General features: G+C 57.6%; 1 protein-coding gene across 3 annotated transcripts in view; it reads right to left on the reverse strand.

Moving 5' to 3' along the window:
- Positions 1-14,531, reverse strand: part of APOD (apolipoprotein D) — a 92,265-nt gene that overhangs the window by 74,758 nt on the left and 2,976 nt on the right. For 2 of the 3 annotated variants that reach the window (XM_084847881.1, XM_084847883.1), the window contains exon 2: positions 4,086-4,196. The exons of the other annotated variant lie outside the window; for it this stretch is intronic. In XM_084847881.1, the coding sequence (XP_084704007.1) occupies positions 4,086-4,196 (111 nt within the window). The remainder of the gene's footprint in view (positions 1-4,085; positions 4,197-14,531) is intronic. 3 annotated transcript variants of the gene reach the window in all.

Raw genomic sequence — 14,531 nt, forward strand, 5'->3', positions numbered from 1 at the left:
TGGGGCAGGGTGTGTCAATTGTGCAGTGACCCGTCCTGCGTGTGGGCATTTGGGGAGCGTGCCGTTTCTGCACGTGGGCCACAGCCAGGGGCCTGGCTCCTCCGCAGGGAAGGCATCATTTGAGGTAGGCCCAGGTGGCCCCACTGATGCGCCTTCCTTGCCCAGGGCCCAGAGCCTCTGACGGCTGGCATGAGTGGCCGGCGTGCTGGCATGTGCAATGCCGTCTCTGCAGTCTTCCCTCTGCATTTCTCAATTCTCTGCTGTGTTAAGCATCCCCCCCACCCCCCGCCCTGCCCTTGGCACACCATCCCCCCCCCCTGCTCAGTTCTTGGCCATCCCACAGACTCCTCACAGTGGAGGCAGCCTTTGGCACAGTGAACTGCACTGCAGGCCTCAGCATCGCCCTTCTCTGCTGCTGCTGCTGCTCCCTTCCGAGGCACAGTGCTGGCCTGGGCCGTGGGAAGTCCGGCCGCCCGGCAGCAGGTCCACCACAGCCAGGAGCACCTGAGCAAGATGGTGCGCGGCGCCGAGGTGCTCCTCCGAGAGCCGATCTGGCTGGAGGCCGCGTCGCTGACCACCCCGCACAACCACAGGAGGCGTGCGAACAGGGCGCTGGGCAGCTTCTGGGCACAGGGGCAGCCCCGCGCCAAGCACTCAATCGGGGTGCTGGAGCCCCGGGCCCCAAGCCCGCTCTGCCCCTCCCTGTGCCTACTGTGGGGCACAAAGGGCAGGCAGGTGGAGCCCCTGCATCTTCCGTCTCTCATCCCACTTCCCCCAGTGGAGCCTGGGCATGAGTGGAGGAGAGGCTTCCATGGGCCCCACTGGCTGTCTCTTCCCCTGGAGCTGAGCCACTGTTCGTGTCCGCACTCCCAAGTGCTGCCCTCTGGTACCCTCCCGCACTGTCCCACGCCTGCCCAGTATCAGCCACGATGAAGGAAGCCTCTGCCCAGCCCCTCCCTCCCTCCGGCTAGGCAGGCGAACGGCTTCAGCTGCCCCGGGAGGCAAGATGGGCCTGCTGGCCCTGCAGCCGCCCGCATCCTGCCGGGGCTCCAGATCAGCTGCACTGCTGGGCACGGCGGTGCTCACGGGGCCAAAGCAGCTCCATGGGTGCACGGCAGCCCCAGCCATGGCATGGGGTGCAGGGGGCCCTGGGGCCTGCCAAGGGCACTTACCTTGCTCCGGGTCTGCCAGGTTCTCCCTCACAACCCTGAGGGCACATTCCACCTCCTCCTTGCTGCACACATCGAGCTGAAGAACACGCATGCGCCCCGACCCCAGGTGGCCAAGCTCTCTGGCACCATCACCTCCTCGGTCCTGCCCCACACACATGGGAAGAAAGACATTGGCTGGGGCCTGCCGGCAAGACCTCCCCCAGATCGATCGATCTATCTATCTATCTATCTATCTATCTATCTATCTATCTATCTATCTATCTATCATCTATCATCTATCTATCTAATCGCCCATCTGGCTGGTCACCCAGCCACTCTGGGCGATGTACAGAGTGTATAATAAAAGAGCTTAAAACAATAAAATTCTACAGTAAAAACATATTTCTAAAAATACGCTAACCCACCCCAAATGCCGGCCTGAACAACCATGTTTTTAATGGGCAGTGGAAGCTCATTAAAGAGGGGGCATGGCGGAGTTCCCTAGGGAGGGAGTTCTACAGAGTGGGGGCCACCACAGAGAAGGCCCTCTCCCTCGTCCCCACCACCAGATCAAGACTACTGACCCTTTTAGGAAGGCTTCAAAGGAGCTTTAGGCACCAGCTCCCCGCCGATCTCTCTCTCTCTCTCTCTCTCTCTCTCTCTCTCACACACACACACACACACACCCCTTTCCACCTCTTGCTGGCCACTTTGGGGATCTGGAGGTGGAAAACCAGGATATAAACAAATAATCGAATAAGGAATCTGCTCACCACAATGACCTGTTCATCTCCTCTCCTACCCCTTTAGCACCTGGGTACCTTTCCACGCCCCGAAGCAAACAGGCCACCACGCATGTCGCACGTGCCAGCAGCTGAGGATCGTGCACCATCAACTCCAAGGGCATCCTTGGAGCAGCTGTCCACAGCCCTTGACCCCCGCCTGCCCTGCTCAGCCGTGTCCTGCTCAGCTTAAAGTACAGAGAACTTGAGCCTGCTGGAAATGGGGGGCGGGGGCTCTGCGGTCCAGAGGCAAGTCTCAGAAGCCGCCTTAGAAATGATGTTTGCACAACATTTTTGTTACAATGTGGGAACTGTTTGTTTTTTAAAGGCACATTTCCTTGACCAGAAATCCCCTTTCCACCCATTTCAGGAAACAGTATGGGGGTGAGTTACAGCAGTCCATGTTTCCAATGTTAGCTAATATTAGTGTGGTGCCATCGCCCTGTTTTTAACACCAGTCGTGCCCTTTTTCAGAAAAGCACCGACTTTGCACTCTCTGTGTGGACAAACGCCCTGGAGATCATTTCCAGCGACTGGGGCACGTGGCGCTGCACGCGTGCGCACGCATGCACAGCCAGCAGGGCGTAGTGTAACACCCGTGAGCGACTCATAACAATCTGCTGGCTTTTCATGAAAGCACCACAGGTCCATCAGATGGGGATTAAGCACAGCAGTGGCCCTCCCCTGATCAGGGGCCGTGCGACGCTGCAGCAGCACTTTGCAACACTGATCAGCGTAACAGAACCGAATGGCTGCTGTGAGGGCGGGGAGTGCGCCAGTGCCCGCCTTGCAGGGGTGGGTGGCAATTCCTGGGCCAGCCGCTTGCGTGCATGGAAGCAGGAATGGGCTGGGCAAGTTCCTTTGCGGAGCCTGGAATTTCACCTTCCCTGGCCTGAAGACATCGGAGGTCAGGTCCCGGAAAGCAGGGCGAAAGGCCTTGACTCCCAAACAGGTCCTGTGGTTCAAGGTAGGCCCTGCTATGGAGCTCAGGAATAATGAGCTGATTTGGAATGCCAACGAGCCCAGAGGAACGGGGCTGGGAACTCTGCTTGCGTGCAGGAGACCTTGGCTGCCCCAGGGTGTTTGGAGCTGCCAGCGGGCCCAGCCAGCCAGCCAGCCAGCCAGCCAGCGAATCTCTCCTCCTCCTTGCTGCCCTGGCCCTCCTGCATTGGCTTGGACCCGTGAGCTCCACGCTACTGGGAGAAATGGAAGTGCGCGTGCATCCTGGTGCCGGGGGGGCCGGGCCAAAGTGGCGCATGACACGCCTGCTGGCAGATGTGCTCAGCCTGCGCCGGGAGGAGGCGCTCTGGCCGTGGCACTGGCCAGACGCTCCGCTTGCCTGCCGGGTCAGCTGAGGAGCACCGGGCGCCAGGCTGCCCCTCCATGCTGACGGAGCCAAGGAGCCGCGGCTGGCATGGCGGACCCGGGTGTGACCTCTGGGCATCCTCGGGAAGGGAGGCTTCTCCCTCGGCTGCTCAGCGTTTGCTCCAGTCAGAGCAGGCACGCACGCGTGGCGATCCCTCTGCACAGGATGCCATCACAGGGCTCAGGCGCGGAGACCCGGGGCTCTTCCTGACACAGCCGGCTCGGGGTGGCCGAGCTGCACCCACTCCAGTAACATGCTGGAACAGGCCAGCTGTGTCCCAGGGAACCTGCCGCTCTGGCCTGCAGGGAGCAAAAGCGAGTCCAGGGTCCTGCACTTTAGAACTGCCTCGGAGCCAGCAGCGTCCATCCAGCCCTGCCCAGGGAAGAGGGCCTCAGCCGGCGGCCTCCCTCAGCAGCTTGCGTCACGGACGGGCTGCTCTTGGCGGCCTTCCTGCCTCCCTCGCATGTAGCCCACTCCTCCTTGCTCTACGTCTAGCGCGTGGGGCAGACGGCGCGTGCTCCCCTTTTCTGGTGAAAGATGCCATCTGAAAAGCTGGTCCACATTTTTCACCCCCATCCCTCCCCGCCACTCCAGTTGTCCTTCCTCCCTTGTCACCATTCCCAGTGCCTTCAGCCCGAGGGGCCCAGGACAGAGCAGGGGGCTCCAGAGGAGGCCCTCCGAAGGGGCAGCAGCCTTAGGAGCAGGTGCCAAAGGAGCCCCCAGAGCTGCTCTCCCTTCCCAGCCTCCCGCCTCTCGCTGGATCGGCACAGACGCGCCCGTACTCACCCTGAGCAAGCAGCCCGCAAAGACGGTGAAGCCCTTGGCGTGCAGGTGCTTGGCCAAGGCATGGCCGAACCCCTTGTCACAGCCCGTGATCAGCACGGCCTTCCCCTCCACCTGCAGGAAGAGACCGCAGAGGGTCAGGCCCGCAGCCCAGGCCGCCGTGGGAAAGCAGCCATGCGGGGGGCCTTGTGTGGGCAAGGCAACAACACAGACGCGACCCAGGACGGGCCTTGGCTTGGCGTCATGTGCACACTGGGCCACAGTGCCCTTTTCCCCTTCAGGAAACTTTTGGCCACGTCCCTCACCAAAGGCTCCTGAGTGAACTGAGCAGTCATGGGGGTGAGAGGAGGGGCAACTGGTTAGAGAAGCAGAGCGAGGGAATGAAGGGCCCCTTCTCGCCAAGGAGGGATGCAAGAAGTGGGGCCCCCAAGGATTGGCACGGGAACCAAATTCAGAGCAGAGAGAGCAGCGGCATTGCCAGGAGGCCTGGATGCCGCTCTCTGTGCCAGGAGGAGGCAGTCCCGTGCCTCCTTCCAGCATGAAGGAGGGGGGTCAGGGCCTCAGGGGATGAGAATGTGCCCCCTGACAGCATCTGGCCCACAGGGTGCGGGACAATCCAGCCCCTGCCCCAAAATATTTCTGCACCCCTGATCTAAATGGAAGCCGGGTGCTCAGGGATGTAGGGGGCAAGGCTTACATGCAGCCCATGCGCCCTACACACCTTTGCCCTACACACGAGCAGGCAAATGCCCGAGCAGGACTTATTGCTTCCCATGATCTAGACGCTCTGCTCCTGTTCATGACACCCAGGATTGCACCCCTTTCTGACTGGGTGGGGAACCTTTTTCAGCCTGAGGGCCTGACTGACTCCAAGCCAGCTAGGGGCTACATGCCAGCAGTGGGCTAGACCACTGCCCAAAGTGTGTGGGCCCCCCTCTGCATTGACCCATCTCTTCACCAGAGCCAGTCACACCCACCCACAGGGGCATGCCCACCGTTCCGCTGTCCTGATCGGGGAAAGGCCGAGGGGCCAGGAGCACCACCCCTTTGCTGGGGCTTGGAGGGGGGCCTCTCTGGAGACCATCACGGCCCAGGTAGGGAGGCTGCTGGTCCAAAGATGGCTGCTGGGCCTGAGCTTCCCCACCCACGAACCCCAGGTGGAATACTGGAGCTGAGGAAGCTGCCTCTGGCCCACTCAGGCCCCAGGTCCACCTCGCCCAGCACTGCCCACGCTGAGGGGCAGCCACTGCCAGAGGCCACGCCTGGGACCTTCCGCATGCTGAGCAGGGGCTCCACCCTGGAGAAATGCTGCGCATCGCTGTTCCAGGGGCATCCCAGTCTCTTCCTGATAGAGAGGCAGGACCTTGGGTGGTGCAGAGTTTGGCCCCTTTGGGGAAGCTCAGCAGGCCAGAGTCCTTCTTGCCCCGGTCCAAACTGATTATCCTTCCCAGGTCCGGCCAGTGACCCGTGCGGGTTCTCTGCCTTCCCTTGCACTGCCTCGCTGGGCTTGCTGCTTGCATCAGGCGGCGCTCGGGCCCGCTCTGGTGGCCAGGCTGCTGGGGGATGCAGTGGCACCAGCTCGGGGGTGGGCCTGGGGTGGGCCTGGAGGACTCTTTGAGCGGCCCGTGATGTTCCTGCTCGCTGCTGTGGCCCTGCATAGTGGCTTACAAGCCAGGGCCGGGCTCTGGGCATGCGCCCTTTTCAATGAAGTGTCCAGAGGTCTGAAGTGGGAGACGTGGAGCACGAGACGGATCTGGCTTCCATCGCTGGGATCGGGCTGGGCAGGAGCTGAAGGGCAGCGCCGTGCCTTCAGAGGCTGGAGGCTGTGGAGCAGCTCCCAGCCAGCGGCCGGCCTGGCCTGGCCTGGCACTGACCCAGCTGTTCTCAAGGACAAGCAAATGGGCAGCAGGGCCCAAACAAGCCCGTGTGCCAAGCAGGAGTGACTCGCTGCCCTGGCATGCATGGCATCCCTCCTGTGTCACGGGGGTGGGGGTGGGAAGTGAACCAGCACGGAAAGTGCCTCCAGGACGCTCACGGTCAGGCCCCTCCAGGGCGAGCCTCACAGCCTCAGAGTCCTGCAGCTCTGGAAATGGGCCAGGTCCAGCAAGGGCAGAAGCCAGGCCCAGCTCTGGCCCCCTTTCAAGGATCTTTTGAAGCGGAGGTCAACCCCCCCAAACACACACTGCTGCACCAGCAAACCCCAACACAGCAGCTTAGCTTGTGGGGGGGTGACAAGGCTACCCAGCCACCCCTGGGGGTGTTTGGCGGGCGACTGCCGTCTGGAGAAAAATAAGCCCCTGACCAGTAACGAAAGCACAGGAGCCAGGGGAGGGGAGTGCCCGGGCTGGGATTACCCCGCATGCCCCTCCAAGACGAGACATGTTCCCCTGACGCCCAGAATGCCGGGGGCCCTTGGGGCCAAACCACATCCTGGCTGCAGAGCTCAGTGCCCCCAGGGCAAGTTCTGGCTCAGCAGGCCAGGCTGGAAGAACTATAGTGGCCCTCAACCACTTGGGGGTTGGACTCGATGGTCTTAGAGGCCCTCCCGCCCCTACTGTCCTGTGCTGCTACGACTCAGCCAAAGGCACTTAGGCCAAGGGAAATCCTGCTGACGCCAGATGGGAGTCTCACCTGGAGGTGTCCTGCGCAGCCCCGCATGGCTTCTCCGCATGACCCACCAACGGTTTGCAGGTGCTCTTTTACAGACGCCCATGAAAAGCCTGTGTGCTGAAATGTCCCCAAGGGGGACATCCAGTGCTTTGTGGATGTTCCCTTTAGGCTGCAATCCAATACATGCTTACCCAGGAGTAAGTCCCATTGAACGCAATATGGCTGAGTAGATGTGGATAGTATTGCCCTGTAAATCTCCTGATCATTTTACACAAGTTTTTACAAAACGTGTCCAGAGAAAGACAAGCATCCGTGGCTATTCATTGTGGCTGTACCTTAATGGCTAGTCAGGCATACAGAGAGGTCTCCCCACTTCAGAACAGAAGATGGGAACCCCCCTTACACCTCCCCCACCTCGATAATTTGCTCCATCTCTTGTTGTCACTTCCTGCTGCCCAAGACAGACTGAAAACTCTCCCAAGTTCTTCCTGAACATTACTTGGTTCTGTAAAAGGCCATGCAAGCTGGAATAACTATAATTTAATGAATATAATCAACCGATACAAAAAGAAAATGCACGTAGCTTCATAGGCTGAGGTCTACCTGAGCTACTATGTTTGGTCTGAAGCCACCGAGGCACAGCTGAAGAAAACCCAGGGCTGCCTTTTTATATGCCACCCGCATGGCACATTCAGGCACAGTCCTCCACTTGCTCACGCGGGCGGCTGGGCCTCCACGCAGCAGTCCTGGCAAGGGACAAGGACTCAGGGCCGCTCCAGCAGACCCCTCCACCTGGCCAGCTGCCTGGCCAGTTCTTAAACCTGCACTTGGGCTGGCCTCCCTCCAGAGGAGTCAGAGGTGGGACGCACATTGGCTCTGCCACCCTTCGCAAAAGTCACGTGGGTCTCTGGGTGTGCTAAACGGACGGCGGCGTGCTGGCAAACCTGCTTCACGACTCACTCAGAGGGCCGATCTGCGTGCTGTGGAGTGGGTTAGAAAAGGTGCTCAGCGTGGCAATCTGGGAAAGCGAGGAAGCCCTCCGAGGCCCGCTTCTCCTTCACGGCCATCAGCACGAGCTGCGAGGTGTGCGTCCATGTGCATATACGGGGTGGGGGGTGGCCAAATTATGGTGGTCTGGGCTTCCCCTTGTCCTTGTTGTCTAAGAACGTAAGAACAGCCCTGATGATGGATCAGACCATGGCTCCATCTAGTCCAACATTGTTCACACAGTGGCCAAACAGCTGCCCACGGGAAAGCCACAAGCAGGACACGAGTGCAACAGCACCCCCCCGCCCATGTTTCCCAGCAACTGGTGCACAGAGGCAGGCTTGCTCCGATACCGGAGGCAGCACGCAGCCATCAGGACTAGTAGCCATGGATGCCCTTTTCCTCTGTGTGCCCTCTGCCTTCCAGGACAAGCCTCAACCCCAGAACATCACAGCAGGCCACCTCCTGGTTTGCCACCGTCAGCCGGGATTCCACCTAAGGCTGACCCTGCCTGCTTCTGAAATAAGCCCCTCTCGCCACACTCCCCTTCCAGGAGGCACCTGTGGAAAGGGATGATTGCTCATGTGATGCACCAGTACAGAGGAAATCCTGTGTTCATGCACATCCATGTGTGTCTGCATTGCATGTGCCCTGTGTGGGTGTCCCTATGCCTCAGTACACTGAATATCCTAACGATCAACTGCTACAGTGGACCTACTATACAAAGAGAGCGCCCGTCTCTCTGAGCCCCTCACCCCTTAGCCATGGCCTTTCCTATCCCTGCAGTGCCTGGCCTGGCGGGCCGGCCTCCATCCGCAGCCACCGCTTTCTGCTGCTGATGCCGCACTCTATGGGCAGACCTGCCTCCCAGACAGCGATCCAACGGGGCAGCCTTTGGACCTTTCCAGCTGGCGTTCTCCTCCTGCCGTTTGAGTTTTCAAAGGCTGAACTGCAACTGCATAACAGGAGACCATGTTTGTCCCCCAGCAGAGTCTCAAGAAGCCCCCCAGCCAGCCCTGTTCAAGTAGCCTGTTCCAGGCATGCCTTCAGAGTTGACTGTCTGCTCTACAAATAGGGGTGCTGATTTAAACCACTAATGGGGGGCATAAAAAAGGTAAAGGTGTCCCCAGCCAGTCGTGTCCGACTCTGGGGGGGTGTGTGCTCATCTCCATTTCTAAGCCGAAGAGCCAGCGCTGTCCGAAGACGCTTCCTTGGTCATGTGGCCGGCATGACTGAACACCGAGGTGCACGGAGCGCTGTTACCTTTCCCGCCGAAGCGGTACCTATTTATCTACTTGCAATTTCTTGCTTTCGAACTGCTAGGTTGGCAGGAGCTGGGACTGAAGACGGGAGCTCACTCCGTCACGCAGCACTCGGGTCTCGAACTGCTGTCCTGCCAACCTTCCGGTCTGCAGTTCAGCGTCTTAACCACTAATGGGGGGCATAAGCCCCCCATTAAACTATGGATTTAAATCCAGTTCCCCATTTTGTCTTTCATCCATTTCCTAACCAAAGTGCAGGCTGGAGTTGGTTGCTCTAGCCACCCCAGCGCCCCCAGCACCTGCTTTAAAATAAAAACAAAATCTCTGGGAGATCTCTCCTGGAGCCCCGGGGTCATGCCTCTTTGGGCCTTGGTGTGCGCTGCCCTTTCCCTAAGGCTTGACCTCAAAGGCAGATCTTTTCCCCATGGGACAGGTTCTTCCACATGGCTCTGCCTTTGGTGCCAAACACTCATACAAGCTGGGAACCCTCCTGAAGTGGGGCAATAAGAAGATATGGATGGGGCTGGAGTGGAAAGGGTTGAACTTCAAGCCCTGCACTGTCCAGATCAGAAAGACTCCACTCCAGAGGTCCACACAGGGATTGCTCAAGTGGCCCCTTTCTACCCTCAGCCACAAGCCCAGAGGAGAGCTGGAGGGAGAGTGGCTGGCAGACTGGCGCCTTCCCAAGATGGCTGGCAGCAGAGCGGATCCTGTCCTGCAAGCTGATCCAGTTGCTGCACCACAGCCCAGGGCATCTACAGGTGTCCCCAGCAGCCCTGCGTTTGGGTTCTGCAGGAACGTCAGGGGATGGGTCACTGTGCCCTCTGCCAAGGCTCGCATGCTCCTGGGACTCAGGCCCCAGTGCCCTCGGGGGGGGGGGGGCTTGTTGTGACGGCCAAAACTCGCTTGCATGCATGCAGAGGTGTCACTTCCATCCCATCCGGCTCAAAGCCCAGTCCCAGGGCTCAGCCCCAGCAGCACCGCCAGAGGCTCCTCACGCATACAGATGTGGCCACTGCCAGAGGCAGAGCGAGCGGACCACCTTTCATGCTGCGGACGCCATTCCCATGGGCAGAATTGTCAGTGCAATGGATTAAGTGCATGTTTAAAATACAGCTTTTGAGGATTAACTAGTGTTAATTGCGAGTGATCATTTGCTACACTCTGCAACCCACTGAACAGTTGCCTCCCCTGGAGTAAATGGGTTGGGAAATGCAGCTTTCTCCGTATTTTGATTCGGGAAATGCATTAAAGAGGATGTGCCCATAGCGTGTGCCGGATGATCTGTCTGCACTAAGCCAAAAACAATTTTAATTGAGGGCACAATCCACTCACAGCAGCAGCAACACTGCGGCATCATGCATGGAGGATCCGGATAGGGCTCAGCAGAGCCCAGTCTTTCTGTCCTGCTCTGGCTTCCCTGCCCACTGTGCCCGTGTGTGGATGGGGCACATCATGAGCACGTGTGGCGGTAGGAGCAGCGGAGTACCCAGCAAAGCCCAGCCAGGCCTGGGCAGGGGCTGGGGGGGTGCCTCCACATGTGTACATGCATGGGGGGGGGCGGTAAGAGAAGAGGAAAGCAGGACCTTAGTCGTAACCGCTCCCAGAGGGGCAGACAAGTTCGTCTGCTGCAGCAAAAGAACAGAAAGTCTCCTGGCACCTTAAAGACTAACAAAGACATTCTGGTATAAGCTTTCACGGGCCCAATCTGCTTCATCGGGTGCACGGGGTGTTACCAAGTTTCAGGTTTTTTACAAGTGTGCGTGTGCGTACATACTGGGGGGGGGCACATGCACGAGGGGAGAACTGTGAACAGTGAGGTCAGAAGGAAATTAAATGCAGAAGGTTCTGGCAGGCAAAACTCCGACAGGCAACCGCCTTATCAATTGCACTGCCATTCACCAAAACAGCCTGGCCAGAGGCAAGCCAAGTAACGCATGCACTGAGCCCTAAAGGAAGGGGTGCCTGTGCATGGCGGGGCGGATCCCCAAGACCCAGAGCAGCAAGACTGATTCTGATTGCTAAAGCAAGAACAATGCAGGGCAGCAATTTGAGTCTGGAATAAGTTTAATTGGTCTGATTAACACATTTTGTTAATTCATCACAAAGCAGAATCAAAACAAATTTCCTTTTTTGTCATTCCAGTCTATTTATTATTCGATTTATTCGATTAGATTTATTAGCCGCCCATCTGGCCAACTACCCAGCCACTCTAGGCAGCGTACAGTAACAACAAATTTGCATAATCAGCTGAACAAAACGACATAGCAGAACAACACTGCTCTCACAGCCTCTTCTCTGGTGGCGGATTTTACTTTCTGGATGGGGAGTTGCGTTGGCTGCACATTGCTCCATACTCCTCCAGGACACAGAGTGCTCTACGTGGGACAGAGGCAGGAGGCGCTGCATGGCGGGGCGTGTGGGGAGAGCGGCTTTTCATGACACGGCTTCCCCCGTCATCACTGCCTCTCCATGCCCACCAGCAGAAGCCCCCACCCCGTGCCATCTAAAGGCTCAGGAACCCAGAGAGGAAAATGCCATCTGCTTCTCCTGCTCGCGTGAGGGAGGGGGCCTTGAGTCAGGGGGCTCACCCCCCCCCACTCACCCGAGTCTGCTTCAGAGAGCTCCCCAAATGGGACTGTGTCTCCAGGGCCCAGGAGGGGCGGCCCGCTGTTCTGCAGAGGTCCTTGGCCAGGGGGCCGCATTGGAAAGGGCCCCTCCGACTTCTCAGGACCAATGCCTCGCCCACTGAGGCCTGGCAGGGCACCGGGTGCTGCAGCAGCTAGGAGGAGCAGCTGAGAACTGCAGCACCCCCCGCGCAACCCTGGCCTCAGACACAAGCAGGCTCTGGGCAAACTCTCCCTCTTGCTGGCCGGCTGGCTCATCTGCGACACGGGACAGTGGCTGAGCTGAGGGGGTGTCCGGGAGGTGCCACGGCTCAGTGGCAGCGCACCTGCTTGGAACAGAGGGCCCCAGGGCTGTGGCACACCGCACGACTCCACGGAAACACCGGCCCAACGCGTGGCTGCTGGGGAAAAGCAAGCTCCATCCGGGGGTGCTTTGGGGAGGAAAGAAGCTGCCGCTGTCTTCCTGCCCTTCTGCGTATGAATGGTGCAACCACACTTGGAATGCAGGGCAGAGTTCTGGTCACCACACCTAAAACACTGCATTATAGAGCTGGAAAAGGTACAGGAAACGGGCAAGCAAACCCCGCAAGGGGCCGGAGCAACTCCCCTGTGAGGAATGGTTACAACGCTCGGGGCTGCTTCACTTAGAGAAAAGGCAAGCGGGGGGAGGGCACAATTATGCATGGCGTGGAGAAGGTGGATGGGGAGACGTGCCTCTCCCTCTCTCACCACGCCGGAGCCCAAGGGGGCCCTCCCATGCAGCCGACTGGTGGGAGATTCTGGACAGATCAAAGCATCTCCTTCTTCACACAGCACATGGTTAAGCTACGGAATTCGCCACCACAGGATGTAGTCCGACAGCCACCACTCTGGATAGCTTTGAAGGGGGTTAGACAAATTCATGGAGAAGACTGTCAGCGGCTACTAGTCCTGAGGGCTGCATATTGCCTCCAGGATCAGAGGCAGGATGCCTCTCAAAACCAGTTGCTGGGTGATGCGAGTGGGAAACTGGACTACGCAGGCCTTCGGCGTGATCCGAAAGGGCTCTTCTTGCGCTGTTAATGCAGAAGGTCCCAGCCTCAGTCCCAGACCTCTGGAACACAGGGAGCGCGTGGGGGGCGGAGGTGTGGAGCCAGGCACGTGCAGCGGGGTGAGCGCCCCAGTGAAGAGCCAGCCTCACGTTAGGGTCCAGCTCAGCGCAGAAGGGCAGCAGCTGAGGGCACAGCGGACAGAAGCAGCCACCCCTGGAAATCCCAACCCAAACTTCCCCAGCTACCGAGAGGAAGAGAAACGTGCCATTTGCTAAACACATGCGCCACGGGAAGCTGGGATCTGTCACAGGAGTTGGTGCCGAGCTGCTGCCTGGCCCTCCCCTCCCATGTGGACGTTGTTAATCCAGAATGGGGAGGAATTGATTTTGTTAGCAAAAGACATGGCTAATCTGATCAAAATGGCTAATCTGACCAGGAATGGCTGAATGGTCTGAATTAGGATTTTAGGGAGACCTACAAGAAGACCCGCTAAAAGACCCCAGGCTCATGCTAATTAATGTTCTGGCATTGTAATACCTCTAACAGAGGCTTCAAAGGACTGGTTTTCCAAAGAAAAGAAGCCTCCTTCTGCAAACAGCTTTTACAGAGTGACAGCGAGGCCACGTGAGCTGCTTTGAGCAGAGGGGCGACGGGCCTGATGCAGATGCCAGCTAGGAGGAAACACCTCAGTGGCGCATCTCATGCTGTGTGCCTGCCGGACAGCTGCTGAGCACCAACCGGTTTCTGAGCACGTGTAGTTTGTCCTCCAACTTTTGGTCTGTCTAAATGCATCCTGTGGCGTGATATGCTTTAATAAATTTCTGACTGTTCAACCTAACCTGCCTTGGATATTTCCTTAACATTGATTAACCCTTGTAATCCCAAGTTTGGTTAACCCCTTATGTGCCATCACATTTTAGGTTGTAGAACTGGGTGCAAAATGTAGATTTAAGATGTAATGGTTGATGTAACAGTTCTGCCGTGTGCACACCAGAATCACCCCCTTAGGTCCCAGAAACGTTTTTTATTTAGACCAGTTAATTTTTACTTGCAGACTTTGGTTTTTTTTCACTCTAGCTTCTACATTTAACTACATAGGCATCAAGTTTAATTCTTCACATGCCTAGAGGAATTTAATCATGCTTTAGCTTAGCTTTTTACATTCAAGTCGCGTGCAGGAGGAAGTCAAGGGGAAGTTTTAGCATGTTTTAGTTTAGCTCTAAAACACAAGTGAAGTGCAAGAGTTTAGTTGTCTAAACTAAAACAACCTGAATATCAGCCAACAATGTGATGTGGCTGCAAGAAAGGCCAATGCTCTTTTGGGCTGCATTAATAGAAGCATTGCTTCCAAATCCTGGGAAGTACTAGTTCCCCTCTACTCAGCACTGGTTAGGCCTCACCTGGAGTACTGTGTCCAGTTCTGAGCACCGCACTTTAAGAAGGATGCAGACTAGCTGGAGAGGGTTCAGAGGAGGACAAGAAAGATGATCAGGGGACTGGAAACAAAGCCCTATGAGGAGAGACTGAAAGAACTGGTCATGTTTAGCCTGGAGAAGAGAAGACTGAGGGGAGATATGACAGCGCTCTTCAAGTACTTGAAAGGTTGTCACAGAGAAGAAGGCCAGGATCTCTTCTTGATCATCCCAGAGTGCAGGACACGGAATCATGGGCTCAAGTTCCAGGAAGCCAGATTCTGGCTGAACATCAGGAAAACCTTCCCAACTGTAAGAGCAATATGACAATGGAACCGATGACGTAGGGAGGCGGTGGGCTCTCCCACACTGGAGGCCTTCAAGACGAGGCTAGACAGCCATCTGTCGGGGATGCTCTGACTTGGGTTCCTGCATTGAGCAGGGGGTTGGACTCGATGGCCTTGTGGGCCCCTTCCAACCCTAGTAGTCTATGATTCTATGAGGGTGCTGAGGAAGGGTC

The sequence above is a fragment of the Heloderma suspectum genome, chromosome 3 (genome assembly GCF_057233095.1).
Source record: "Heloderma suspectum isolate Gila_16-S chromosome 3, 16-S_ref, whole genome shotgun sequence".
NCBI lineage: Eukaryota > Metazoa > Chordata > Lepidosauria > Squamata > Helodermatidae > Heloderma > Heloderma suspectum.